Source organism: Ursus americanus, chromosome 3 (genome assembly GCF_024610735.1).
Source record: "Ursus americanus isolate L20-20 chromosome 3, mUrsAme1.1.p, whole genome shotgun sequence".
Classification (NCBI taxonomy): domain Eukaryota; kingdom Metazoa; phylum Chordata; class Mammalia; order Carnivora; family Ursidae; genus Ursus; species Ursus americanus.
This window is the reverse complement of record NC_142129.1, coordinates 15,013,488-15,040,093: the sequence shown is the minus strand read 5'-3', so window position 1 is coordinate 15,040,093 and position 26,606 is coordinate 15,013,488. Positions and strand designations below refer to the sequence as shown.

The window sequence follows — 26,606 nt, the reverse complement described above, 5'->3', positions numbered from 1 at the left end:
GAATTATACTGGTTGATTTTTCAAAATGTTAAATTACCCTTGCAGTGTTGGAATAAATCCAGTTTGGCTGTGATATGATATCCTCTCGTATACAATGCTGCATATGCTTGCTAATATTTAGTTTCAAGTTTCTGCATCTACGTTTATGAGTAAAACTCATGAACCCTTAATGTTTTCTTTCCTGCAATTTCCTTGTCCTTGTCTCATCCTTGATATCAAGGTTATGCAGTCTTGGGGCACCTGGGTGTCTCAGTCGGTTAAGCATCTGCCTTTGGCCCAGGTCATGATCCCAGTGGGATCAAGCCTTGCATAAGTCGCCCTGCTCAGTGGGGAGCCTGCTTCTCCCTCTGCCTCTGCCTGCCAATCTCCCTGCTTATGATCTCTTTGTCAAGTAAAAAAGAAAAAAAAAAGGTTATGCAGTCTCAAAGAATGAGGTGCAGAGCATTCTGTTTTTATATTCTTTAGATTAATTTGTAGAACACTGGCATGTTTTCTTCCTTTGGTGTTTTCAGTAGAATTTACCATTGAAGCCCAAAGTTTTCTTTGTGGGAAGAATTTTAGGAATGATGTCAATTTCTTTAATAGTTACATGACAATTCAGGTTTTCTCTTTCTAGGAATTCTTCCATCTATCTTATTTCGAAAAAAAAAAAATTCTTTCTATTCTTTCTTAATAAACTCTACCCCCAAATGGAGCTCAAATTCACAACCCTGAGATCAAGGGTCACATGCTCACTGACTGAAGCAGCCAGGTGCCCCAGAAATTTTCCATTTAAAAAAATTTTTTAAAGATTTTATATTTATTTTAGAGAGATAGAATGTGAGATAGAGCATGAGAGAGAGTAAGCAGAAGGAGGGGGGAGGAGTAGAGGGAGAAGCCAACGTCCCCGCCGAGCAGGGTGAGCCCCATGTGGGACTTGATCCCAGGACTCTGGGATCATGACCTGAGCCAAAGGCAGACGCTTAACCAACTGAGCCACTTTTCATTTTAAATTGAACAAAAATGTATTCATAAAATCTTCTTAATATCTGTGAAATCTTTTAAAAATCAGTCTTTTAAAAATCTGTCAAAATCTTTTTTATTTCTAAAAGATCTGGATTAATATGTTCTTCTTCATTCCTCTTATTGATAATGATGCACAGCTTACTTGATCAAGCTCTCCAGGGATTTATCAATTTTATTAGCTTCTTTTTCAAAGAACTAACTCCTAGCTTTGTCAATCTTCTCTATTACGGTACTTTTTTTTCTATTTCATTAATTTCTTTTTCTTTTATTATTTTTTAAGATTTTATTTATTTATTTGAGGGAGAGTGAATAAGAGAGAGCATGAGCAGGGGCAGAGGGAAAGGGAGAAGCAGACTCCCCTGCTGAGCAGAGAGCCCAACACAGGGCTCGATCCCAGGACTCCGGGATCATGACTTGCGCTGAAGGCAGACGCTCAGCCAACTGAGCTACCCCGGCGCCCCTATATCATTAATTTCTATTCTTATTTTTATTATTTCCTTCCTTCTATTTCCTTTAGATTTAATTAGATGTTGGTTTGTGTTTTTTTTTTTTAACACTGAGATGAATGCTTAGATTATTGGTTTTCAGCCATTTTTCTTTTCAAATGTATTTTGATTCATGTAAGGCGTCGGCGTCCCCCCTAAGTGTGCCTTGAGATAGATCCCACAACTTTCACTGTGTCAAATTTTCAAGACTCCAAGCCCCAAGAGTCTGTCCAAAGTTTTACTCAGCTTCTCAGTCGCCTCCTCTGGAATTAGCAGGTCCCTGGGAGAAAGTTCGAAAGGCAGGGCTCATCTCTCTGGATTTCCTGGATCTTGGCCCCACACCACTTCACTGTCATGTTAGCTATCTGAGTTTGGTTTTGTTTTATTTTAGCATCTTGTCTAGCTTTTCCAGTTGCCCTCAGCAAATTATCTAGTCTGTCATTACTAGAAGACCTTAAATTCTACCTTTTTTCTCCTCTTCAGATTAGCCCAAGACAACACACAACTAAGAAGTTTTCATCTGCTCTAAATATTAGCTCAAAGAAGTGAGTTAACAAAATTTTTAAAAACAGCCTATGTGAGGAAGTCCTAATGCATTTTCTCCTGAAAACTTTACCTCGGCAATGGGCCTGATGGGGGAGTCATTCCATAGTCTTCATATCTCTGGAAGAAAACCAAAAGAAGATGAAGATTAACATTCCATGCTTATTAGAAAGTGACAACAGGAAACTTAAAAATTTGGATTTGCAGGATTAACTGTCAAGAGAATTATTTTCTCGTAAAAGAGTTGGCATGCCATTGAGGCATGCTGCCATCAATAATGCCAGAAGTTTCGGCTTGGGAAACTGGGCTACCATGCTTTAAAAAAACACACACTAATTTCTAGACCTTTCTTTCTTTTATAAAAACATGAGTAACAGAAAGACTTCTGGCATCTCTTCTTCCCTACAGGCTCATTCTCTATAAATCTGTTTCTTCTGCTAAAAAGGTAGGCCTTCGTGGCCACACTTCGTACAAATGACTCTACCATCATGGGCCAAGATGGTCACCAGAGCCAGCAGGTTTCCAGCAGCAATTCAAATATACTCATAAAACTAAAGTATGTGAGTGCTGTACTGTGTTGTAGAACATCGTGGAAAGAGAAAGAACACAACGAGAACCAGAAGTTAGAGAGACACTTAAAGATGAAGTTAACACCTTCAGTTTCTGAAAGTTTTCTGGTTCCAAGGAGGCCCAGCCATACTCCTGACCTTATTTTCCATCCAGTGCCCCATATCCTTCAATCGGCTTTTTTAACTTGGGCTCATCTCAGGTAACCATGTGTTCTTTGGCTCAAACAATATCAATATGGCATCAGGTTTAAAGAAACATGTACCTATGTTGTGTTCCTCATGAAATCAACACATCCTGACCCTAACATTCGTGGGACTCCTACTTCAACACTTCTTTCAACAACTGTGAATTGCTATTTGGGAATCAGATTTCTTAACAGAGTGGTAACTCTGGACAGAGTCCATCCAACTGTAGTCAGTTTGAACCAACTGGTTGTCCAGGATCTAGAGCCCCCAGTGAAGTTACTAAGTCAGCCTTGCTTTGGGACCTGCTCTCAAATTAGGTATTTTTTAAGCTGTAATGATTAGTATTTTGTGGTAAGTGCTATGAGCACTAACCCTGGCCCCAGTAACAGCAACAAAGGGCTCACTACCTCTATTTTATCGATGAAATCAACTCACAAGGAAGTTAACTAATTTCCTCCTAATAAGTCTTTCTGACTCAAAAGACGAGCTTTTAACCATTGCACTGCACTGCCCATGGTTCCCAAACCAGATTTCCCCCCTTGAATAAATCTCTACTTTGTGAAGAAAAATAGAGGCTTTGGAGTGAAACAGACTAGTCAAGCTACTCAACTTCCCTGGGCCTATTTCCTGATGCCAAGAAGGATAGAATGAACCCTATAACTCATACAGTTTGAAGGGATTATTATGTATGAAACTGTGCTCAAATTACTTCACCTTCTGACCCTCTCTGCTTCCATCCCCTCGGGAGAGGGGGGGAGAGGAGAACCTTGTAGAGTTCCCCAAATGAGGTCAAACAGCCAAAAGGGATTATGGAAGAAGGGAAGAATAGAAGGAAGAGGAGTTTCAATTCCTTTTCAAATAATTAAAGGGAAATCTGACACCAGATAAAGATTGTTCACAGTGGCCCCTGTATTTTTTAGCAGTCTGAATTTTTTAAACATATTCATATGCAAAATAAAACAAAACAAAAAAAGATCAAAGTTTACATATCAGGATTTCAGGAGGTCTAGTAAGTGATAAACTAACAGAAAAACACTGAAAACTAGCTGTCTACCTGTTTTGTTATTGTGGTACGAGGGATTTCAACTCCATTGTAATCAGAAAAAAGGAAGTGATTTTTCCAGAGAGTGCATGCCCCAATGAAAAGGATTTAAAAAAAAAAATCATAGACATAATGACAGGTGTTTACTTTAAGTGGGTCACATCTATATAAAACTTTGGGCAACAAAATAGAAATTTAAGGTTTCAACCAGCAATGTCAAATAAAAATACCATTTTAATGCATCCCTTCCTTCTACTCAGTATAAAACAGGCCAATAGAGCAAGAAAGGCATGTTAAATGGTTGGTGGAGTCTGGGATGGGTCTGCTTGTGAAATGTCCTGGTTCAGACAACCATACTTGGTACTTAGAAGACTGCTCCAGGGAGATTAACTTCATTCAGGAAAGCAGAAATACGACCTATCAAGTGGCCTTCTCACCAATGCATAACTAACCCTTACAGTGGCCAAAAAAAAGATTAAAAAATGTCATTAGATGGTAAATAAAGGTTCATGTGGTAACTGAGGACATTCTGAAATCTACATTATTGTAGTTTTTACTGTAGTCAGAAGAAGGGAATAAAAGGTGATCAGGTTCCTCCTGACGACAAAAAATAATTTATGACCAATTTATAAACATGATAAAATTATTTTAGATATGCACAGATACAGCCAATGATTCTGGTTTTCCACTAGATTAAACTGCTATCATCATCAAAACATATAAGGGTAACATCAAAGGCCCATGATGAGAAAACAACTCAGTTAAGAGTGTTTATAAAAATCTTGCTATGGATTTGAGTTCTTGATTAAGATGGTGGATTAAGGCATTATCACGGAATTGTTCATCTCCAAAACCTATGAACAATGAACAAATAATAAAAATAATAATACAAATCACTCAAAAATTATTGCTAAAATTCACCAGCAGAAATCAAACAAGCAAAGAAAGGAACAGATTCATACCATAAACTGAGAAAACTAGCAGCCAAGGAACAAAAAAGGACTGTGGCTGCATAATGGGAAAGTAGTAAGAATAGCAATTCCTTTTTATAAGTTGCTAAGAAGAGATGATAAAACAATAGAATGAATGGAAATGGGAGACCCCAGAACTGAAATAATTTGGGACCTAATTATTGGTGGAAATGATTTGAGGACCGAAACAATGTGAATGTGACTCTAAGAAATCAACTAGCAGGGAAAAGAATAGATATGGCTCCAAACCAAATCATTGCCACAGAGAAAGGGCCCATGATAATCATAAAGAAGACAGAGAAACCAGAACAAAGCAGCTAAAGCCATTAGAGAATAAAAAGATAGGTACAGAAAACAAAGATGAGCAGATACGAAGATAATTGGTATCTTCAACTCCAATAAATAGAATAGAGTAAGAAAATTATGTCAGATATAAAAGCAAGTTTCCCTGAAGTGAATGAAAGAGCTGAACCTGAAGATCAAATGGACACTGGCTATTCATGGGGGAAAATGATTCAGAAACACTGGCTGAGCGCCCAGAATTATTTACGCTTCCTAGCAGGTAGGGTACGTACATCCCTTACCAGGAAAGGGGAAATTAAGATGGCCACAGATTTCTTCACAGAACAATTCAAAAAGCATTAGGAGCAGAGAGAAATAACACAGAGATGCCAGTGGTGAACAAGGTCATTTCGGGAAGTGACATGAGAACTCTTCCCGCAAAACTCAAGGCTAGGTCAAGCGGCTCCTGTAGGCTTCCCCGTTGGTGCTGAGTCCCCCTGTCCTCCAGAGGATGCATCTACTGTGTCAGCCTCTCCGCTCCCCAGCCTGCTCAACACCAGTAAATGGCCTTTTACCTGTCAGCCACCACCCTGACATCCTACATTCAAGACTGGAGGCAGAGGGACAATCAGGTAGTGCTTGCAATGGTGGTGAGAGATGATGGTGGCTCCTGACGTAATGTGGAAGATTCGAGAGGAAGAATCTACAAAGCTGCAGCACGTTGAACTGACACCAACTCCCTGTCCTTGCCCTTCAGTGCAGTCTAGCATTTCAACTGCACCCTCTAATCTGCACATCTCTTGCCCCTTGTCCTTTCACCACATTTGCCTGAGAAAGCCCAACTCCTGGATCAACCCAACTGCCCCTTTTCTCCTTGTCTCCACCTGGGTATCTACATGCTGATCAACAGAACTACAGAACTTTAATTTGTGCCACTATAATTTTGCAACAGTCAATCTCAACAGGGTCTTCGATGCCACTAAGTAATGACTCTTGTGTCTCTAAATGGTTTTCTCACACTCTCTACAGTAAGTATGCACAATCTCTGCTCTCCCTCAAATCTCTTGCCCTGCCACACTTCCCTCATTCTCAGTAAATAACTCTGCTTTCTCCACTGTGAAAAATAGAAGCCACGATGAGATGGGAGGCCCCTCAACTTCCTGTCACCCACTACAAACATGATTGTATATGCACTCAACTCCTCCCCTCTCCTTGGAAGAAATACATCCCCTCATTTCTAAAGATAATTCCTCCTTTGGTACTCTGGATCCCCTTTCCTGTATCATCGAACTCTCCCTCTAGACTGGCGCAGTGCCATCAGCAGTCAAATACACTGAAGCCATGGAGAGTCTTCCTCTTGAATCCATGCACTGCGTCATGCTAGTTGGGGCAACCAACAACACTCACCAAGATTATTAGGACAACTTCCTAAATGTCTCCCTGCTTCTGGTCTTGCACTCTGACAAACCATTCTCCAGTCTAAAATGAGTGCAATCTGTCAAAAAGGCACACTGAATTATGTCTTTAGACTGCTCAAAACTCTTCAGTGTCTGGCCATTACCCTCAGGATGAGGACTAGGCTCTATCCCTATCGGCTTCCTGCTTTTTCTCTCCTCCCTCATGTCTCACCCCTCTTACTTCTCACTCTGTATTAGTAGTCCAGAACTAATATCACTATTAAGAACATTTTGGAGCAAAAATTTTAACAGCCTTATTTCATTATAATTGACGCACAATGAACGCACACATTAAAGTATACAAATTGTTAAGTTTTGGCAAATGTTGGTACCCACAAACCATGCTCATGAACCAGAGAATGAACATACCCATCACCACCCAAGCCTCCTGGTGCCCCTCCGTAATCCCTCTGTCCCATACCTTTACCCAAATTCACTCCATCCCTAGGCAACCACTGATCTGCTTTCTGTCACTTTAGATTAGCCTGCATTTTCTGGAATTACATATAAATCGAATCAGACAATATGCACTGTTTTTTGGTTGGGGGGGTAGCTTCTTTCCCTCAGCATAACTATTCCGAGACCCAACCATGTTGTCATATGTATAAATAATTCATTCCTTTGTATTACTGAGTAGTATCCCACTGTATAAATACAATACCATTTTTGTTTGTCTATTTGCCTGTTCATGTGCATTTGGGTTGCTTCCAATTTGAGTCTCTTACAAATAAAGCTGTCATGACGTACAAGTCTTTGTCTGGACATATGCTTTCATTTCTCCTCAGTAAATATTTCAGAATAGAATTGGGTCATAAAGAAGGCATAGGTGTAATTTTTTAAGAGACTGTCAAACTGCTTTTCAAGAGGTTGTGCTATGTTACATTCTTATCAACAGTTTATAAAAGTTCCAGTTGTTCATGTTCTAATAGGTATATAAGGGTATCTCATTATGATTTATTGCACTTCACTAAGACCTAATGAGGTTGAACATCTCTCCATCTGCTGATTCTTTGTACTTGTCTGCTTATTATCTGTATTCCTTCTTTGGTGACATTTGTGTTCAAATCCTTTCCCACTTTTTATGGGATTGTCTGATAATATGTTCAATTTATTGAGATTAGCTTTACGGTCCAGAATATGGTCTATCTTGGTAAATGTTCCATGTACTCTTTTTTAAAGCTAATTTTTAAATTTTAATTCCAGTATGGTTAACATAAAGTTTTATATTAGTTTCAGTTGTACAATAGAGTGATTCGACAGTTCTATATATTACTCAGTGCTCATCGTGAGAAGTGTACTCTTTAATCCCCATCACCCATGTACTCTTGAAAGAATGTACATGCTTTCTGCTCTTCTTGGGTAGAGTACTTTATAAATGTCAATTAGTTCAAGCTGATAATCAGTATTAATTCAAGACTTGTTCAAGTTTTCTCTACCTTAATGATTTGCTCTATACTCATTAATTGATAGAAATTATTGAAAGAGAAGTGTTGAAGTCTCTGCCTGTAGCTGTGGCTTTGTTTATTTCTGCAGGCAGTTCTATCAGTTTTTACTTCACATATTTTGATGCTCTATCATAGGCACATAAACATTTAGGATTTTACGTCTTCTTGATGAACTGACCAATATATTACTATGAAATGATCCTCTATATAATATTCTTTACTATGAGATCATTTTGGCTAACATTAATATAGCCACTCCAGTTTCTTATGATTAGTGTTAACATGGTTTATCTATCTCCAAACTTTTTTTTTCTTCTCCATACGTTTAATCTATTTGTGGCTTTATATTTAATGTGAGTGTCTTGTGAGCAACAGATAATTGGATCTTGAGTTTTATTCCATTGATAATCTTTGCCCTGTAATAGGAATATTTAGACCATTCATATTTGATGTGATTACTGATAGGGCTAAATTTAAATCTACCATCTTGGTATCTGTTTTCCATTTGTCCCATCTGTTCTTTGTTCCACTTTTCCTCCTTTTCTGCCTTCTTTTGGACTTACTTCTTTTTTTTTAAGATTTTATTTATTTGTTTACTTATTTACTTATTGACAGAGAGAGAGAGAACACACAAGCCAACGGAGGGGCAGAGGGAGAGGAGAGGGAAACAGACAATCTCAAGCAGACTCTGCACTGACTGCAGAGCCCAACACCAGGCTCAGTCTCACAACACTGAGATCCTGACCTGAGTCGAAATCAAGAGTCAGATGCTTAACTGACTGAGTCATCCATGGGCCCCAAGACTGAGAGTACTTTTTATAATTTCATTTTTACACTTTTGTTGGTTATTAACTATTCCTCTGCAGGGTTTTTTTAGTGGTTGCTATGGAGCTTATATGCTATATTTTTCACTCATCACAGTCTACCTTCAAATGCTATTATTCCACTTCGTGTATGATATACGAACATCAAAACAGTGCACTTCTATTTCTCTTCTCTTGGCCTTTGTGCTATAGTGTTTTCATACATTAAAGTTCTATATATGTTATAAACCCCCATACACTGTCATCCTTTTGCCTTAAATAGCCAATTATCTTTTTTTAATTTAAAAAAATAAACAAAAAGTTTTTAAAAATTATCCACGTATTTAGATTTCTAGTGTATTTCACTCATTTATGTAGATCCAGATCTTTATCTGGCATCATTTTGCTTCTCCCCAAAGAATTTCCCGTAACATTTCTTATAATGAAAGTCTGCCAGTGATACATTCTTTCAGCTTTTGTGGTCTAAAAAAGTTTTTGAAAGTCATTTTCAGTAAATAGAGAATTAATAGTTTTTTTCTTCAGTTCTTTAAAGATTTGTTTCACTGTCTTCTGGACAATGAGAATTTTGCTGTCATCCTCACCTCTGTTCCACTGCACTACCATGTGTTCTTTTTCTCTGGATGATTTCAAAATCTTTGTCACTTATTTTGAGCAATTTGATTATATCTTGTGGTATAATTTTCTTCATGGGGGCGCCTGGGTAGCGCAGTTGTTAGGCATCTGCCTTCGGCTCAGGGTGTGATCCCAGCTTTATGGGATCGAGCCCCACATCAGGCTCCTCTGCTGGGAGCCTGCTTCTTCCTCTCCCACTCCCCCTGTTTGTGTTCCCTCTCTCGCTGGCTGTCTCTCTCTCTGTCAAATAAATAAATAAAATCTTAAAAAAAATTTTTTTTTCTTCATGTTTCTTGTATATAGGGGGTCACCAAGCTTTGTGGATCTGCACATTTACAGTTTCCATCAAATTTGAAAAACTTTTGGCCCTTATTTATTTTTTTCTAACTCTCCCTCCCTTCTTCTGGGACTCCAATTACACGTATATTAGTCCACTTGAGGTTGTCCCCAGCTCACCAATGCTCTATTCATTTTGTCAGTCTACTTACTCTCTTTGTTTTACGTTGGATAGTTTTTATTACTATGTATTTAAGCTTACTAATCTTTTCTTCTTCAATATCTAATCTGTCAATATATAATCCCAAAAGTATATATTTTATCTCAGACATTATAGTTTTCACCTCTATATTGACTTGTATCCTTTAACATCTTCAATGCCTCTAATTAATACATTCAATGTTTTCTCTAGCTTCTTGAACATATGGAAGTTCATTAAAACTATTCTTTTAAAATCCCTGTCTACTAGTGCTGTGGCATTTTCCTGCCTCTTTGCTTATCTGGTTAGTTTTGAGTGGATTTCAGACATTATTAATTTTACCTTGTTTGGGTGCTATATTATTTTTGTTTTTTTAATAAATATTCTTGAGCTCTGTTCAGGTTCACGTACTGTTTTTATGCTTTGTTAGGTAGAACTGGGGAAGCTTTAACCTGGGGCTCATTTTGCTCCACTACTGAAGCAAACCAATGCTCCTTCTGAGTAATCTAACTGTTGCTCCTTGAATTATGCAGCTTTCTACTCTGGAAGGAGAGGAACTATAATACTCAGCTTGGCCTATCAAAACAAAATACCACAGAGTGGGTGGCTTCAACAACAGAAATTTATTTTGTTGCAGTTCTGTAGGCCAGAAAGTCCAAGATCAAGGTTCCAGCAGGGACTGGTTCATGGTGAGAGCTCTCTTTCTATCTTATAGACAGCCACCTTCTCGCTGTAGCCTTAGATGGCAGAGAGAGTGAGCTCTGACATTTTTTCTTATTAAAAGGGTGCCACAGTTCTCTCAGATCAGGATTCCAACATTATGACCTCATTTAGCCTTAGTCACCTACTTAAAGACCCTAGCTCCAATATAGCCACATGGGGTTTTAGACCTCAACATCTGGATTTGGGGGGTACACAATTCATTCTATAGTAGGAACTTATTTCCACATCTGTGTGAGGCCTGACGACTGTTCCCTCTAATCTTTTTAGGTGGTTCTTTCCCCAGTCTTACGCAGTTTCCTCATACTCTTAAACTGATCAGAACTCAGATGAAGATTCTTTGCAGATCTCTAGAATTCTCTGCTTTCTTGTACTCTCTGTTGTGAAATATAGCTATCTTTTCCTCCTCAGTCTCCAATTCTTTCTCAACTCAGAGAGAACACTGTGCTCTGCCTGAGGTCTCCCTCCCTGCACCGCAGCTAGAAACTCAATCAAGATAATAAACTGGCACATGTGTAGAGCTCAACTCATTTCTCAGCAATCCCTCTCCTTTGCTGCCTAATGCCCAGGACTGTGAAAACCCATATAGTGTGTGTGTGTGTGTGTGTGTGTGTGTGTGTGTGTGTGTGTGTGTGTATTTCCCTCCTTGTTATTTTAGTTGCTTCTGGAAGGAAGGTAATCCAACCTTGTTCCTCCATCTTGTCCAGAAGTTTGTACTGGACATTGTTAATTCTGTCTCTGCCATGTTTCTCTACTGCAACCATTAATTAACCTTCAGACTTCCACTCAGATCCCATTGTATCTACAAAATCCTTCTAAATATCTCACAGCTCAAGTAGGTGCTCCCTGGCTGTACTTTCCCCCCGCCAAGGCACCCACCATGCTATTTTAAAATGACTGCTTCAATTGTCCACATACCCCCTGCTGTAATGCAGAAGTTGGAGTTGTGCACTGTGCATTGCTGTATTCCCAACACTTAGCAGAATACCCAAATACAGCAGGTACTCCATAAATCTACCTGGATGAATAAACAAATGAAAGAAGCTTAAAGTGAAGAGAGAGCAGCTGAAGCCACATTCACTTTATCAAAGAGTTTGTTCTATATCATCCATTTCCTTAAAGATTATAAACTACCAGCTATAAATATGAAGTATTTAATATGTATAGTTGTAACATTAAAAACAACAATAATGAGATAGAATGGCATTTTTCCCTACATGGTAGCAGTTATTGAAGGAAACAATCTATTACTAATGGCATACTCTGAAAATTCAAACCAATTTTAGAGATAAAAATTCCTTTAACATATGTTCATCACCACCCAATTTCACCTTAATATGGGTAAGGTAATCAGAGGACCCAGTGTACACACTCCTTGAGAAAATGGGTCTAATTAACTTCCCTCCAGAGTCAAATGTTTAAGTCCAATCATCCAATCTGGAATTAGCAAAAAAATATTTAATGTTACATCCTTTAGTTTTACTTCTGCCCCCATGTTTTGAGAAGGCACATCTGAAAGGACTGATGGAATATGAAAAAAAAATAAAGGATAACAGGAAGATGAAATCCTGAAATGTTAAGTCCTAAGATGGAAACTTAATATTTGAAATGGTTGTCCTTGCCTGCCTATGTTCTTGCTGCCTATACTCCTGGAGCCTCAAGGACCACTCCAGTCCCAGGTGGCCTTCTAAGAAGAAGCCTAATGATTTGGTACATTCTAAACTGCACCTTTTATAAAGACATCAATGAGAATATGCTTTGACAGTTACCCCACACCCATTTCATGACACTGAAGGGAACCCAGGAAGAGACCCCCATAAAATACCAGAGTTGCATAAAAGGATGCCTCCAACATTACGAATTAACTTAGAAAAAAAAAACTGAGGCCCCTCAGCCAAGTTTTAATTCTTATCAAATGAAATCCGTATTATTGTAGTGATTCTGAAATTGAGGGAGTCAGGCAACAAAATTCCAACATATAGCCCATGAGAGAATTTTAGAAGGCCTGTACTTACGCTACATGGGTTGTTGGCCGTCTGAGCAGAGCTGTAGAAGGACCCCCACTGGGTGGCTCGCCTCTCATCCCTGGAAGGGGTGCTGCTCACAGGCAGGATGGCTGGGACACCCGGGCCTGCAACCGCAGCACTGGCAGGCTGGCTGCTGGGCGCCACAAGAGCAAAAGCGTCGTCCAGGAGGGAGTGCATGGTCTGGCGCGCCTCCTCAATCGATGGTTGGGGCGGAATGTACTGGGAGGCTGGGAAGGGCAGGCCTGGATACCTCCCCAGCTCAGCAGAGGACGGTGTCTGCACATCAGCCGGGAGGTCGGGATCGGACTACAGCAAGGCAAACAGCAAAGGGAACAAGGATCAGATGTGACCTTCTGTGGTGACATGAAAACAAAACTACAGGGCCAAAATGGAACTGAATACTTTTCACTGACATTGAGGAACAAGTTTACCATAAGAATTTTTTAAATGACAGCTATGGGGTGGCAGTGGCAGAGGGAGCTTGAAACGGGATGAAAGAAAAAAGTGAAAATAGTCAACAATCATTTGGCCAGCAAAACTCAACCAACTATCGAAAATGCATTTCAATACCTGCAAGTATGTATTTTTATTATATTCCCCTAAGAAGCCAAAAAACATCTCAGAGTCTTATATACTAAAATACCAAGTCAACTTTCCATAAATACCAAAAACTAAAGCAGTCTATTGACTATGGTAAGAAAATGTCTCCCTACACACCACAGAAGAGTTCAAAGTCACCACCATATTGCACATAAAGTTGTATGAACAACTTTAATACTTACTATAACAACTGCTTATAATAGTAAATAGAGAGTGTTTATTCAGAAACCACATGTCTTTCAGATGGAGCTGCCTCTGCATAACATGAGTCATCCAGAAAGGTTTAAATTATATTCTATACCTACTGTTGAAGAGGAAGGGACATTAGTAACAATTAAAGTTTCTTAAAATCTTACTTCCTGATACTGCTCTATGAGCAAAATGCTGTCGTAATATACACGGAGTCAACTCTAAGAGACGAAAGAGGAAACCGATGTAAGAGGAGGCCTTCCTCGGTGTCAGCGGTGCCGGAAACGCATCATCACAGTTACTGCCAGTGACACCCTGAAAAGAGAAGGGGCTCTGCACGAGGGGCTGGTGATCCTGTGCCTTCCGAGAGGGAGGGTGGGCTCCTTGTATCTAGAATGCTTTGCTCGTCCAACTGGCATAGTTTATTTAGCTCAGCTGGTTAGATCACCCTACTCAAGTGGCCAAAGAAGACATTCCTGTCTGTATTGGTGTTCGGATCAATGACTCTTTTACAAAGAAAAATCTCTGTTCAAACACATCCTCACTTTCAGACAACTGTCTAAAATACTTCCTTATGGGGCGCCTGGGTGATAGTCAGTTAAGCGTCTGCCTTCGGCTCAGGTCATGATCCCAGGGTCCTGGGATTGAGCCCCACATTGGGCTCCCTGCTCAGCGGGGAGCCTGCTTCTCCCTCTCCCGCTCCCCCTGCTTGTGCTCTCTCTCCTTCTGTGAAATAAATAAATAAAATCTTTAAAAATAATAATAAAATGCTTCCTCATAATTAGGTCCTGTCCAACAGATGCTCCATTATTATTCATGCCAGAGCCGAACACTAAAGGGCAGCAATTGTTTAACTCCAAACAGAGAGAAAACCATACTACAGACTGACACACCACACATGGCCCGCAGACCTGTGGTGCTTGGCCTGTACAGTCTAAAAAAAGATAAAGAGCCAACATTTCTTAAAACCTGAAAATTTCATACTAAAACTCAGATTGCTGGATTCTCTTGGCAGAATCTGAAGCTGTGGCATCACCGAGCCCTGACTCCTCCCCAGAAACTGCCGTTGAGCTGTGACTGCCCTCCTGAGACAGGGCTGGTGCCCTTCCCCTTCCCCAGTGGGTGATCTCCGTGCCATGGATGGGACACCTTGGTCCCAGAAGTCTGTTTCTCTAAAATTGGGCTATCCCAGGAAAGGTTCTACTAAGTGACATCTGTCACCTAGGAATTCTAAGTAACGGCTCTCGGAAGAGCTGTGTTCCTTTCCCTGTGACGTGGATAAAAGGTCCACATGCAGGCCCTTCTCCCATTCTTGGTTTTCCTGGGGAGTAGAGAGGGAAGACTGTGGCCAGTAATGTGTCACCAAGCTAACAGTGGAGTAAAAGGCGAAGTGTCTCTGTAAACACATCCCACTGGTAAGTGAAAGGGTCTCTCCAAAGACAGAAGCAATGTTCCTGGTGGTGGGTCCAGTAAATGACTAGGTAACTGTTCTTCAAAAAACAAAAAGAAAGCAAGAAAGCAACAACCGGCCCCAAGTGGAGTCATAGGCCCCCAGAGAGCAAAGCAAGACTTAACGGCACTTTCAGCCTCTCCCAGGAATGTGACCTTTAACCAGTCAATCTGGAAATTCCTGATCAGCACTAGTGAGGTAACCTGCACAACAGACCACCCCCTTTCCCCAAAGAAAGGTGACCTTGCCTGAAACAATCCACTCTTTGTTAGAAAACTTCCTTTTCTGACCCCTTCGATCTATAAAAACCTTTCATTTTGTACCGCCCCTCAGAGCTCTTTCTACTTGCTGGGTGGGATGCTGCCTGATTCATGAACTGCTGAATAAAGTCAATTAGATCTTCAAATTTACTCAGCTGAATTTCGTTTTAGAACACTGTATGGCAAGGAAACGAGCATGCGGCCACATAAAAAACTGCAAGCCTGAACTGAGATTCCAATGGTTTAACTTTTATACCAAGAAATACGCTGTGAAGCTGTGAAGGCGGGACTCCTGAATCCTGCCAAGAAAGCAAAGAGCTACGGGGCCATGACGTCATAGCTTCCCGTTCTTTCTTCCTCTTACAGTCTCCTCATTTGGCGGGCTCCACTACCAGCACCTTGCAGGCCAAGAAGAGGTCTTGTTCATTTTTCTATATCCCAACACCTGCACAGTGTTTCACAGATAAGTGGTACTTAATAATAAACGGGTAACAGTGGTCTGTGGAGGTTAAGGTTTACCCAGGATCCCTGTTGGAATTTGAATTCCGCTCTCTTGTCCCAGTCGGATACTTTCATTATTAGTTAATTTGTTTCCCTAGTACAGATTCACATCCACCTATCATTCCTCAGAAACACACGGGAAGTTTTTTTTTCCATTCAGTCATTAGAGGGGATGTACTCTGGTGCCTATTTTGCAATCCTTTGTGAGTATTTTAAGAGAATGATCAGATAGCCTGGTTGGGCGAGGACAATCTCAGCTTATGCCTGCTGTCCCAATATAATCATTAACAGAGCCTTCTATCACTCTCCCGGTGTCAGGTTCGGATGATAAATTAGATCAGGGGTAGACAAACTTTTTCTGCAGAGGGCCAAACAGCAAATATCGTAGGCTCTGAGTCACAGAGTCTCTGTTGCTCTGTTATGGAACTCCATCACTCAGCGAGAGCAGCCAGAGAGAACACACAGATGAACGAGCGAGACCATGATCCAATAAAACTTTACAAAAACTGGTAGCCAGCCGGATTTGGCCCGAGGGCCATAGTGTGCTGATGCCTGAATTATAATGGTAACCCTAGTTGCCAAGAAATACAGAAATATTTCTTTCACCCTAGGAGAACAGAGCTCATAACAAGAAGATATTTTGAGGGTAAAGTGTAAAATTAAAGAAAAAACATGTAGGTGTAGTAAAATCTTCAAGATGAAATACTACCTAAGAAAAAATGAGTTTCACAAAAAGGCATTATCTTTGAAAGCATGTGTTTCAGAATTTTCACAGAAAGTAAAAAGTCCAGCTGAGAAAAACTTCATTTTAGGGCATCTGTGAAAAACGAGGCTGGCTGACTGAGGTGGTGCTCTCCGGGGAAGGGTTTCTTTCCACCAGCTGAAGGAGGAACCTCTGCACTTACTGCTAAGAAAAAAAGCAAGAAGTGAAAAGATGATCCAGGCCCCCCTCAAAGGCGGCCTGATTTCAGATCACCAATGGAGACAAATGGAGAGATCCAGGGGAAGACACGGGACCCAAGGGCATCAGATGACAGGATTTGGGGCTACTTAAAAAAAGGGGGGGGGACAAGATTGAAATAGCACTTGTGCAGATTTCCTTTGAGGGAATGAGCCCTGGCTGGCTAGGGAAGTAAGGGGGGAGAGAAGGAATGCCCCCTTCTTCTATTCATTGGTTTCACACATCACACCTGTAGGTCCCGTGGGAGACAAAAGCCAAAGCTTCAAGTGACCATCTGGGGAGCCAAGAAGACAGTCCTCCCAGATGAAGCCAAACACCACAGACGCCCCGACAACCACCTGTCCAAGGCAAAGAGCAGTACAAGAGCTCCATCTGCTGTAAGAACTGCCAGCACTGGCTCCCCTATCTTAGGAATTCATTCGCAGCCTCCCGAAACGACCGGATCATTCCATTCAGGGGCACAGCAGCCTAGTCTGTAGAACCTTGCACCCTCTGGGACTGTACCGATCCTCATAAGCAGGTGTGACCAGTCTTCAGGACACTAGAAATACAGGCAGTTGCCAAGGAAAAGCCTGGTTCTTTCAGATGATCATGATTCAATGATATTTAGCCCCAATGTCAGTGCGGTGTTTGACATATTTGTGTAATTAGGTTTCCCATCTTTCAGGATTAGTTATTTGTGTAATTAGGAGACAATGGCTAAGGGCACACAAGCTCTATCCAAAGTGATCATGTACATCACAAACCCCTTCTCCAAGGATGTGGGTTTGTTTTTTTTTTCCTTGCTAGTTTCTCTCTAAACAAGGATGCCTCTGTACGTGTGTCTCCGGAAGGAGGAAGGGGTCTCGTGCAATGAGCCAGGCTTGCCCCCTGGCACAAGGCTACAGGTGTCCACTGTGTGTCCTAGCACTGCTGGCGTCAGCCACATATGGAGCTCCCTCTCTGTCTGGGGGCGTCTCACAGACCCTTGGGGAGGCTGGCCCTTTCTTCCCTACTCAATGGGGTCTGTGTATGTATGCCTTAAGTTATCAATGTCTGCCTTTGACACTTCAAGCAACTTGGAGTGGGCCCCTTTCCTTTTGAAAACAAAAATATCTAATTCTGAATTTCTTAATTTCCATTAAACTTTTTCTTCCATTAAAATTATACACACACACACACACACACACACACAAATAAAATAAAATATCTTCTTAGCACTCCAGGAACAGAAAGGAGAGACGAAACCCTAAATATCCCTCCTATTACCAAGAAACCCAAACAATTCTCTGACCAGGGGAAGTAAAAAAAACTTCTGTTTTCAACCAACCTCAAGGAGTACCCATCCTGAAGCATAAGAAAACAGGGCTTGCATCCAGAAAGGACCAACACAAGAGTTGTATTTCCAGGGGCTCACTCAGCAGCCCACTGGTCTCTGTGACTCATGTCTCCCCTCAAAGGAGCAGCCCACCAGCCCCCTCCCCCCACCATGCCTCACTGCCCAGCTGGCCCTGGAACCTCAACCATCCGACACCACCACCCCACAGGGCCACAGCCATCACTGTTCCTTCTCCTTTCCCTAAGAGCCACCCCACCCTGACTCCAGAAGCAAGAGGTGGCATTACATACTGGGCAACCGATGTAGGCGGAGTTGTGGACACCAGGGGGCCTTTTGTAAGTGCCATCGCTGTCTGTGGTAATGAGTCTGTCCTTCTCAGCATCTCCGGGGCAGCCATTGACCTGGTGTTTCCGGCGTGGTTTGGGAGATCGCTTAATCCTGGAGCTTCCAGGGGAAAAAAAGAGGTTATCTTCATAGGAAATAAACCTTTCTGCCAGTAGGTTATCAACTGAACACTAAGTATTTTCTGAGCATCTGGGATATGCTGGCCACTGTGGTAAACACCCCACAGGATAAAAAAATGTGTAAGGCACAGACTCTGCTATAAGGAAGCCACAGTCTACCTGAGCATATTAAATCCATGAACAACACAGAGTCATTTTGGGTAACATATCACCATGACTTTTTTTCAGACACTGAGAAAAGGGCAAGGTCAATGTGAGCTACTGATATCATGGCTGGCTATATGGGGCCAGAACTGGGTCTTGAAGAGCAAGTAGGATCTGCAGAAGGGAAGGGATGTGGGGAGAGGATATGAGGTACAGGCACCACCATCCTGAGGGCCAGAAACAGGAAGCAGATGAATGTGGGGGGGGGGCGAGGGGGCAATGAGGGGACCATCTAATGGAGAGACACTGTCTATACTGTTGGATGGTGGGAAGCAGCCAGAATGGAGAGGCAGGGCCCTGCCTGGTACAGGAACACACGTTCCACATGGCAGGCAACCAAAGCCATTACAGGTATTGAACAGAGCAGGGCATAAATGTGAGCAGTGATTAAAGAAAATGCATGTCTCCTTAGGGACGGGGTCTGGAAGACCAAGAGACCAAGACTCTGAGGGCAGCTATGGGAAAAGAAATGGACCTGCCCATGCCGAGGAGGTGAAGGTACTGGGAGTGAGGGGAGACGGAGGAGGGAAACCAGGGGGGACCATCTGAGAAAGAAAGGGTGACTGCCATTTTCAACTAGCTGAATGAGAGGAGGCAGAGTAAACCCAGGAACAAGGTTCTGAGGCAGGTGGAGAGGCAGGCGGGTGATGGGAGCAGCCCAAGCAGGAGCAGGGCTGCAGGGCCTCCACAGGCAAACCTCGGGGAGCCCTGCTCGGAGCGCGCACCTCTTCCTGGGCTCGATGAACACCGAGGGCACGCTGGCCGTGGGGTCCAGGATCTTGTCGATCTGCATCTGCGCCCTGCGGTATACACGGTGCCGCTCGCGCGTGTCGCCAGAGGACAGGTCGTCCACCACCGGGAACTCGTAGTGACCGCGGCGCTTGGCGCGGAGCCGGATCTTGTTCCGATGGTGCTCGATCTCGGACTTGTGCCGCAGCGCCGTCTGGATCTGCGTGGCCGAGGGAAGAGGAGGGAAAGACATGGAATGTTCCTGGAAGTTTCTGGCCCCCATGCAGAGACAGCATCTTGGGAAGGCGTTCCTTTGCCCCAGATGGCCATCCTAGGCTCCTGCGAGGCCCCAAAGGGGGCAACAGGGACAGCCACACCCACACACGGGGGCAGAGAACCTGCCATCACCCATGGGCTAGTCCTATAGCCTATGTATACATCAAATACTACATTTTAAAAAGAGAGTAAAAGAAAAACAGGGAGATGTACGCTCTCAAGCTGTGGGGCCACAGGCCTGGTGAGCACACTCCCTTCTTTCTGTCGGGCAGATTTAGGGTGCTTAGGCATGGCAGGCACAGAGGCACGTGCAACTGGAGATGCTGGAGACAGGTCCAGGTTAGGACCAGGGATGTGCAGGGCTGGGGCTCCCCAGCATTGGTGAGCAGAAGCAGCGCATACCATCCTAAACCCATGGCACACATTCTTAGCAAGAAGAAGGAAAGACCATTAAGAACTCTTAATAGGACTTCTGTAAGATGATCTACTTTAAGGATCACCTTTAAAGTGGGGAGGGGGTTGCAAATGTAGCAATTTCCTACTACTTCACCCTGGCAGAACTCACGACAGTAACAGGTGTTTCTTAGAGGCAGGAAATGGACAGACATGGAGCTGCCTAGTGTACAATCCTAAATGGCCTTCGCTCCACTCATTATCCAGCCCAGGTCAAATCTCTCAAGGTCAAGTTAACAGTGACTTGGCGTGGCATTCTGGTTCCCAAAATCTTAGGGGAGAAGTGGATCTAACTCACTCTTCCAAGATTCAGTGGAATAGGATTTTACTAGGTATTACTAGATCCTTGGGGCCAGAGCAGATCTATCAGGGATCACAAAGTTTACAGTGGTCCTAAGATCACTCCACGTTCAAAGGTTCGTTAGGAAAACTCATAGGACTCAGCATTTAGTCCCATTTATCATAGCAAAAGGATGCAAATCAAAATAAACAAAGAGAAATGGCATGTGGGGTGAAGTCTGGAGGAAACCAGGAGTAAGCCTAGGAGGCCTTCCCCAGGGGAGTCACACAGAACATTGTTGCTTCATTTCTCCAGCAATGAGTTGTGACAACACATGTGAAATGTCCACCAAGGAAGCCCATCAGAGATGTAATGTCCAGGATTCATACTGGGGACTGGTCCAATAGGCTCCCTCTGCCTAGCATGTCCCAAAATTCCAGAGTCCCAGAAGGAAAAGAGATGTTCTGATAAGTCATAATGTTTGCATAAACACCTGGGCACGGTGACCCACTCTGTTCTGGGAATAGTGGGAATGTTTCTGAAATATAAGTTCCCAAACACTAGCCAAGGGCCACAGCAGGACTTTTGAAGGATAGCAGGCTCAGGTTTGCTACATTAACTCTCTGTACATCTGCCGTATGCCTAACAGTGTCCTTGGATGGTACTGGATCTAAACAAAAACTGAGTTTAATATTTAAAACGAAGAATACCTGTCAGCAGCTCCTAGCTTTAGTAACCTTCTGACACTGCAATTTCCACCTGTTTTTAAGCACTGACCAAATCAGAATGTGGTTTTTGTTTTTCTTTTTATAAATGTACTTTTTTAAAAAGAATAAATACCTCTTTGTTAATTTTGTTGGTTTCTGCCACCCGGTCGGCCAGTATGGGGTGCTGAACCGGAGGTGCCGGGATGGGCTGCATGGCAATCAGCTGTATCTTACTGGGAACCCGCCGGCTGGCCTCCGAGGACCGGGACAGCCTGTCCACATGCTCAAAGATGGAGGCCGAGGAGTGCTGCTCATTCCCCGAACTGGGCGGCGGTGGCCCTGGAGCAGAAGGACAAGCAAAAGCATAAATAAATAAAACCATCCTAAAGAAACAGCAAATAATCAATCGTCACGTTACTCGGTGCCAAAACTTGCCCTGTTTTGTCTAAAGGCATTTCAGAGTCTTCAGGAGGGGAAGGGAAAAGGCAGGGGCTGCACAGTGAGTCACTAATCAGCTTGTGGAACTTATAGAGAAACACTGACAGCAGCTCTGAACTTTTGCTCTCATCTGGAGAGATATAAATGCTATCACCAAGGCAACTATACCGGTGAAGACAGAAGATGAGGGGAGTGTGGACATGCAGGCACTGAACACGTCTGGCCTTTCAGTTCTGATGCACGAAGAAAACCAAGGTGAAGAGCCGAGAGAAGGAAAAGCTGCCGCCTGCAGGGCATTCATTCCCACTTTAAAAAAAGGACAGTAGTACCCTTCAAAATGGTCGGGGGGGGGGGGGCTGGGTGGCTCAGTCCGTTAAGTGTCTGCCTTCAGCACAGGTCATGATCTTAGGTCCTGGGATCAAGATCCACATGGGGCTCCCTGCTCAGCGGGGAGTCTGCTTCTCCCTCTCCCTCTGCCCCTCCCCACTGCTCCTGCTGTCTCTCTAATAAATAAATAAAATCTTAAAAAAAAAAATGGTCAAGAGGAGAAACTGTACAGCCTGTATATTTTACTTCCTGGAACTTGTTAGAAAAGTAATTAGAACTTCAAAAAAGAAAACAGAGATTGGATCTTGGTATGAAGGGTGATTTTTTTCCAATTTCTTGCATTTTCTCTAGAGAGGATGTTCTCTAATGAGTATGACTTTTACAGTAGAAATACTCCTAATAAACTTTACTTTTAAAAAGGCAAAGAGAGAGAGTTGCAGAAGGGCTAAAGGGATGGAAAGAGCTCGACACAGCTATTTGGAAGCACTCCCTCTGATAAGTCACAGTCGCCCTCTGAACGCTCTGGATGCTGCTTTCTTCTTTTATTTTAAAGATTTTATTTATTTATTTGAGAGAGAGAGAGAGAGAGTGGGAGCAAGAGAGTGACAGAGAGAGCATGAGCGGGGGGGGGGAGGGGAAGGGCAGAGGGAGAGGGAGAAGTAGACTCCCCACTGAGCAGGGAGCGGGATGAGTGACTCGATCTCAGGACCCTGGGATCATGACCTGAGCTGAAGGCAGACGCTTAACCGAGCACCCTGGACGCTGCTTTAAAATAAATGGCTAAGAGGGGTGCCTGGGCAGCACAGTCGTTAAGCGTCTGCCTTCAGCTCAGGGCATGATCCCAGCGTTCTGGGATCGAGCCCCGCATCAGGCTCCTCCGCTGGGAGCCTGCTTCTTCCTCTCCCACTCCCCCCTGCTTGTGTTCCCTCTCTCGCTGGCTGTCTCTGTCAAATAAATAAATAAAATCTTTTAAAATAAATAAATAAATAAATAAATAAATAAATAAATAAATAAATAAATAAATAAAATCTTTAAAAAATAAAATAAAATAAAATAAAATAAAATAAAATAAAATAAAATAAATGGCTAAGAGGTCACGAGAAGAAGTGAGAGCACGCGGAATCTGTTTTAAACAAAAGCCTGAGGTTGGTTCAAGCACAAGTGAAAAATATAGAGGTTTCTCCGTGATGTAAAAGAAGATAGAGGGGCACCTGGGTGGCTCAGTTGATTAAGCGTCTGCCTTTGAGTGCTCTCTCTCACTATCTCTCTCTCTCTCTCCCTCTCAAATAAATAAATAAAATCTTTAAAAAAATAAATAAAAAAGGACAAGATAGAATTGAGCAAAACACTAAGAAATAGCGGCTATGGGGCGCCTGGGTGGCACAGCGGTTAAGCGTCTGCCTTCGGCTCAGGGCGTGATCCCGGCGTTCTGGGATCGAGCCCCACATCAGGCTCCTCCGCTATGAGCCTGCTTCTTCCTCTCCCACTCCCCCTGCTTGTGTTCCCTCTCTCGCTGGCTGTCTCTGTGTTAAATAAATAAATAAAATCTTTAAAAAAATAAATAAAAAAGGACAAGATAGAATTGAGCAAAACACTAAGAAATAGCGGCTATTTTACATAAGGAATGCACGCACGTCAGTGGTATGTAAGTCTTTGTACTTCCTCTCAATGTGAATTATATTCATTCGTTACCCCACGCGATTAGAAATGATTTCTGGAACTGTGAATGAACAACGCCTCTCTTAGTGAGGAGGCACAGTTATCTTGATTCAGGCTATTCTGGGGCTTTCTTTCCCTGCCCTGGGCTCGGAGGGAGCCTATTTGTGCAACACAAGCACAGCCGGGCACCACCATTCATCCGGTGGCAGCTACTCAAATTACAGGCACGATGCCTACAAGGAGGTAATTAGCTTCCCCAGATAGGCTAGCCTGGCTAACCCAAACTTATAACATAGCAGCAAATGTCACAAAGGGGGGCCTATTAAGCTACTGGCACTTAAAGGTGAGACTGCTTTCCTCCAGGAGGGTGAAAAGACCAGGACACAAAGACGACAAAAGAAGAATGAGCCCCCCTGCAGTGCTATCTGCCTGCCTGGGTACCTGGGAGCTGCAGGCCTGTGACCGGCTCCGGTCTGTGCCCTGTTCCAGCCCCCAACCGTGGTCATGGCTCATCACTCTGTAATTCACCACTGCAACCAGAGAAGCATGAGAATCCCAGAAAATCCTCGAGCTTCCATACTGCTCAGAACCCAGGCTTTCTAATATATATATATATATATACACATATTTTATAACTGGGTTATTTTTATTGTTTGCTATGTACTGTACAATTTTAAAAAAACAACCTGGACAACAATAACCAATAGAGAGTACAACTGGATACACAGAGATTAATCTGTGTGAATCTGCCTTAAGGTAAGTTAGAGACTTTGGATTAACATATTGCATGGAGCACTGGGCGTTATACACAAATAATGAATCATGGAACACTACGTCCAAAACTAAGGATATACTGTATGGTGACTAACATAATATAATAAAAAGTTATTATAAAACCCATCTCTGTTCAAATATTACAAAACAAAAAAATTGTAATGACAGAAATTACAGTGTGGGAAACATCGACAAAGCAGCGTGACAGAGGGAAGGGCAATATGTGCTGCTAAAATGCCAAAGCAATGGAACATTTCTCAAGAAATGCTAACTTCATTATCTACAGGTGAATACAGGCAATGTGCATTATCACCAAGGCCCACGGCCCCCATTAATATCCTGTGAGGCAGGGATTGTATGTCCCTCTCTTCATCCTCTTCCAGCACCTCCCCCACCACAGGCCCTGAGTACACATTTGGCGCATGAAGGACTAAACGACCAGTCACCTCAGCTAAGTTTGTAAGATATGACCTCAAACAGGCCTCTGGGAATCTGGTATAAGGCAAAGAATTCTAATTTATGACCTCACATCACTTCATAAATGAGGCTCCACAATAATTTGAAAAACTTTGATGTGATAGGTAGTCAAAACAGTTGCCTGGCAATCTCTCTAAAACTATTAATTTGCTTTGCAAACTTTTTTTTTTTAAGATTTATTTATTTGAGAGAGAGTGAGAGCAAGCGAGCAAGCAGGAGGAGGGGCGGAGAGAGAGAATCTTCAAGCAGAGTCCCCGCTGAGCACGGAGCCTAACTCGGGGCTCGATCCCAGGACCCTGAGATCACAACCTGAGCTGAAACCAAGAATCGTGGACGCTCAGCATACCGGGTGCCCCCTGCTGAGCAAACTCTTGAGCACGTGCCACGGTAGATGTCAGCTTAGTTCCAACTAAGAATTCCATTCCAGAATTCAAAATTTGCGTAATTCTCATTAATGAAGTTCCAACTACTTAAAAATCACCCCCTTGCACACACGTGTCTTGCAGTCCTTGCCTACTGGGTGGATTTCTGATGACAGAAGGAGGGGGGATGCCACCGTCTGCGAGGACACCATGGTGGTGGCACAGTAACAGCCTGAATGCCGCTGCCTTCACTCGAGGAAGGTGCGTCACCTCCTACCTCATCTCGCTCTTCACAGCTCCGCTAAAGGGAACCCGTGGAAATGGTGTGACTTATTCTAAAACCGCAATAACTGTGAACACAGTGACATCTGAGTCAATAACCTCATAAGAGTCCATTCATGGATGGTCATGTATGCATCATGGTCTAGCCACCTTCCAAAAACAGTCAGCTGGGAAGGGAATAAAGCACAACCTCTAACAGACCAAAACGTTAACAATGCTCTTTTCTCAGCTATCATTGCCATGTGGGCCCTGGAAATGTCAGATGACTTGTGACATCCATCGAAAGCTTCACCAAGGAGTCAGAAGGCACCCAGCAGCCATGCCACCTACTGTGGGGACAGGGAACATTGGTCCCAGGGCAACATGGACCCAGATGGTTCTCAAGCAACTATGACTTGCCACAGAAGAAGGGCTTTTACATGAATTACAAAATAATTCAAAAGCTATGATTAGAAACTCACAATCTTTTCTATAGGGTATTTAATTAAGTTCTATGCAAGCAACGAAATGCCTTCATGGCAGCTTTAAAGAAATAAGCAAAAGCTTCCAAGTGAAATGGTATCTATAGTAAGAAAATCATCTTTCTAAAACATGAAAATAATGTGCAGACTGTGGTATCTCTCTAAATCATAATAGCAGCTGCTGAGCTTCTAGAACTCACAAGAACATCTAATGCACTTGCCTCCTTCCACAGGCAACTCAGTCCCACACCTGACATGCTTACTACCTGGATTTTGAATATACGATGGTAGTGACTTTTGATTTTTGTTAGCCATGCAGCATATACTAAAACTGTGAGGCATTAAATGTAGGAACTAAAAGCAAAACTTTCTCAGATAAGCAATTAGCAGAAACGGAGAAACTCCAGAACAGATTCTTTTTTTTTTTTCCCCTCAAATATTTCCTTCCTGGAATCGAAATTAGATTTTAGTCCTGTCTATCTGAAACAGAGCACCTGTTGCCATGGTGCTAAATATCTTCTAAGATTCTGTGAAACTGGATCCAAAGAAAAAATTCTTCCCTTATTCTAAGGGAGTTTTCTTTAACACCAAAAAGGAGCTGGAAGGAATTTCAAAAATGAGCTAGTTTAGTCCCACAGAAGCCCCAAAGACTAAGGGACTTGGAAGGTCGTATGCATGACAGTGACAGATCAGGCCCTCTGGTTTCCAGCTAGAATCTGTTCATTTCTAGAATATGGTTCACTCTGTACTGCATTTTCAAACAAAGAAATTTGTGATGACAAATGTTTAAG

At 42.6% G+C, this 26,606-nt stretch overlaps 1 protein-coding gene across 3 annotated transcripts in view; it reads right to left on the bottom strand.

Moving 5' to 3' along the window:
• KIAA1549 (KIAA1549 ortholog) overlaps positions 1–26,606 on the bottom strand; it is a 134,580-nt gene that overhangs the window by 23,020 nt on the left and 84,954 nt on the right. For all 3 annotated transcript variants that reach the window (XR_015723806.1, XM_045793690.2, XM_087860797.1), the window contains exons 13-17: positions 21,169–21,374; positions 19,316–19,539; positions 18,213–18,366; positions 12,632–12,949; positions 2,107–2,153 (exon numbers count right to left, since the gene is read on the bottom strand). Coding sequence is in view for 2 of the 3 variants with exons in the window: in XM_045793690.2 (XP_045649646.2) it covers positions 2,107–2,153; positions 12,632–12,949; positions 18,213–18,366; positions 19,316–19,539; positions 21,169–21,374 (949 nt within the window). In the remaining variant the exon portion in view is untranslated. The remainder of the gene's footprint in view (positions 1–2,106; positions 2,154–12,631; positions 12,950–18,212; positions 18,367–19,315; positions 19,540–21,168; positions 21,375–26,606) is intronic.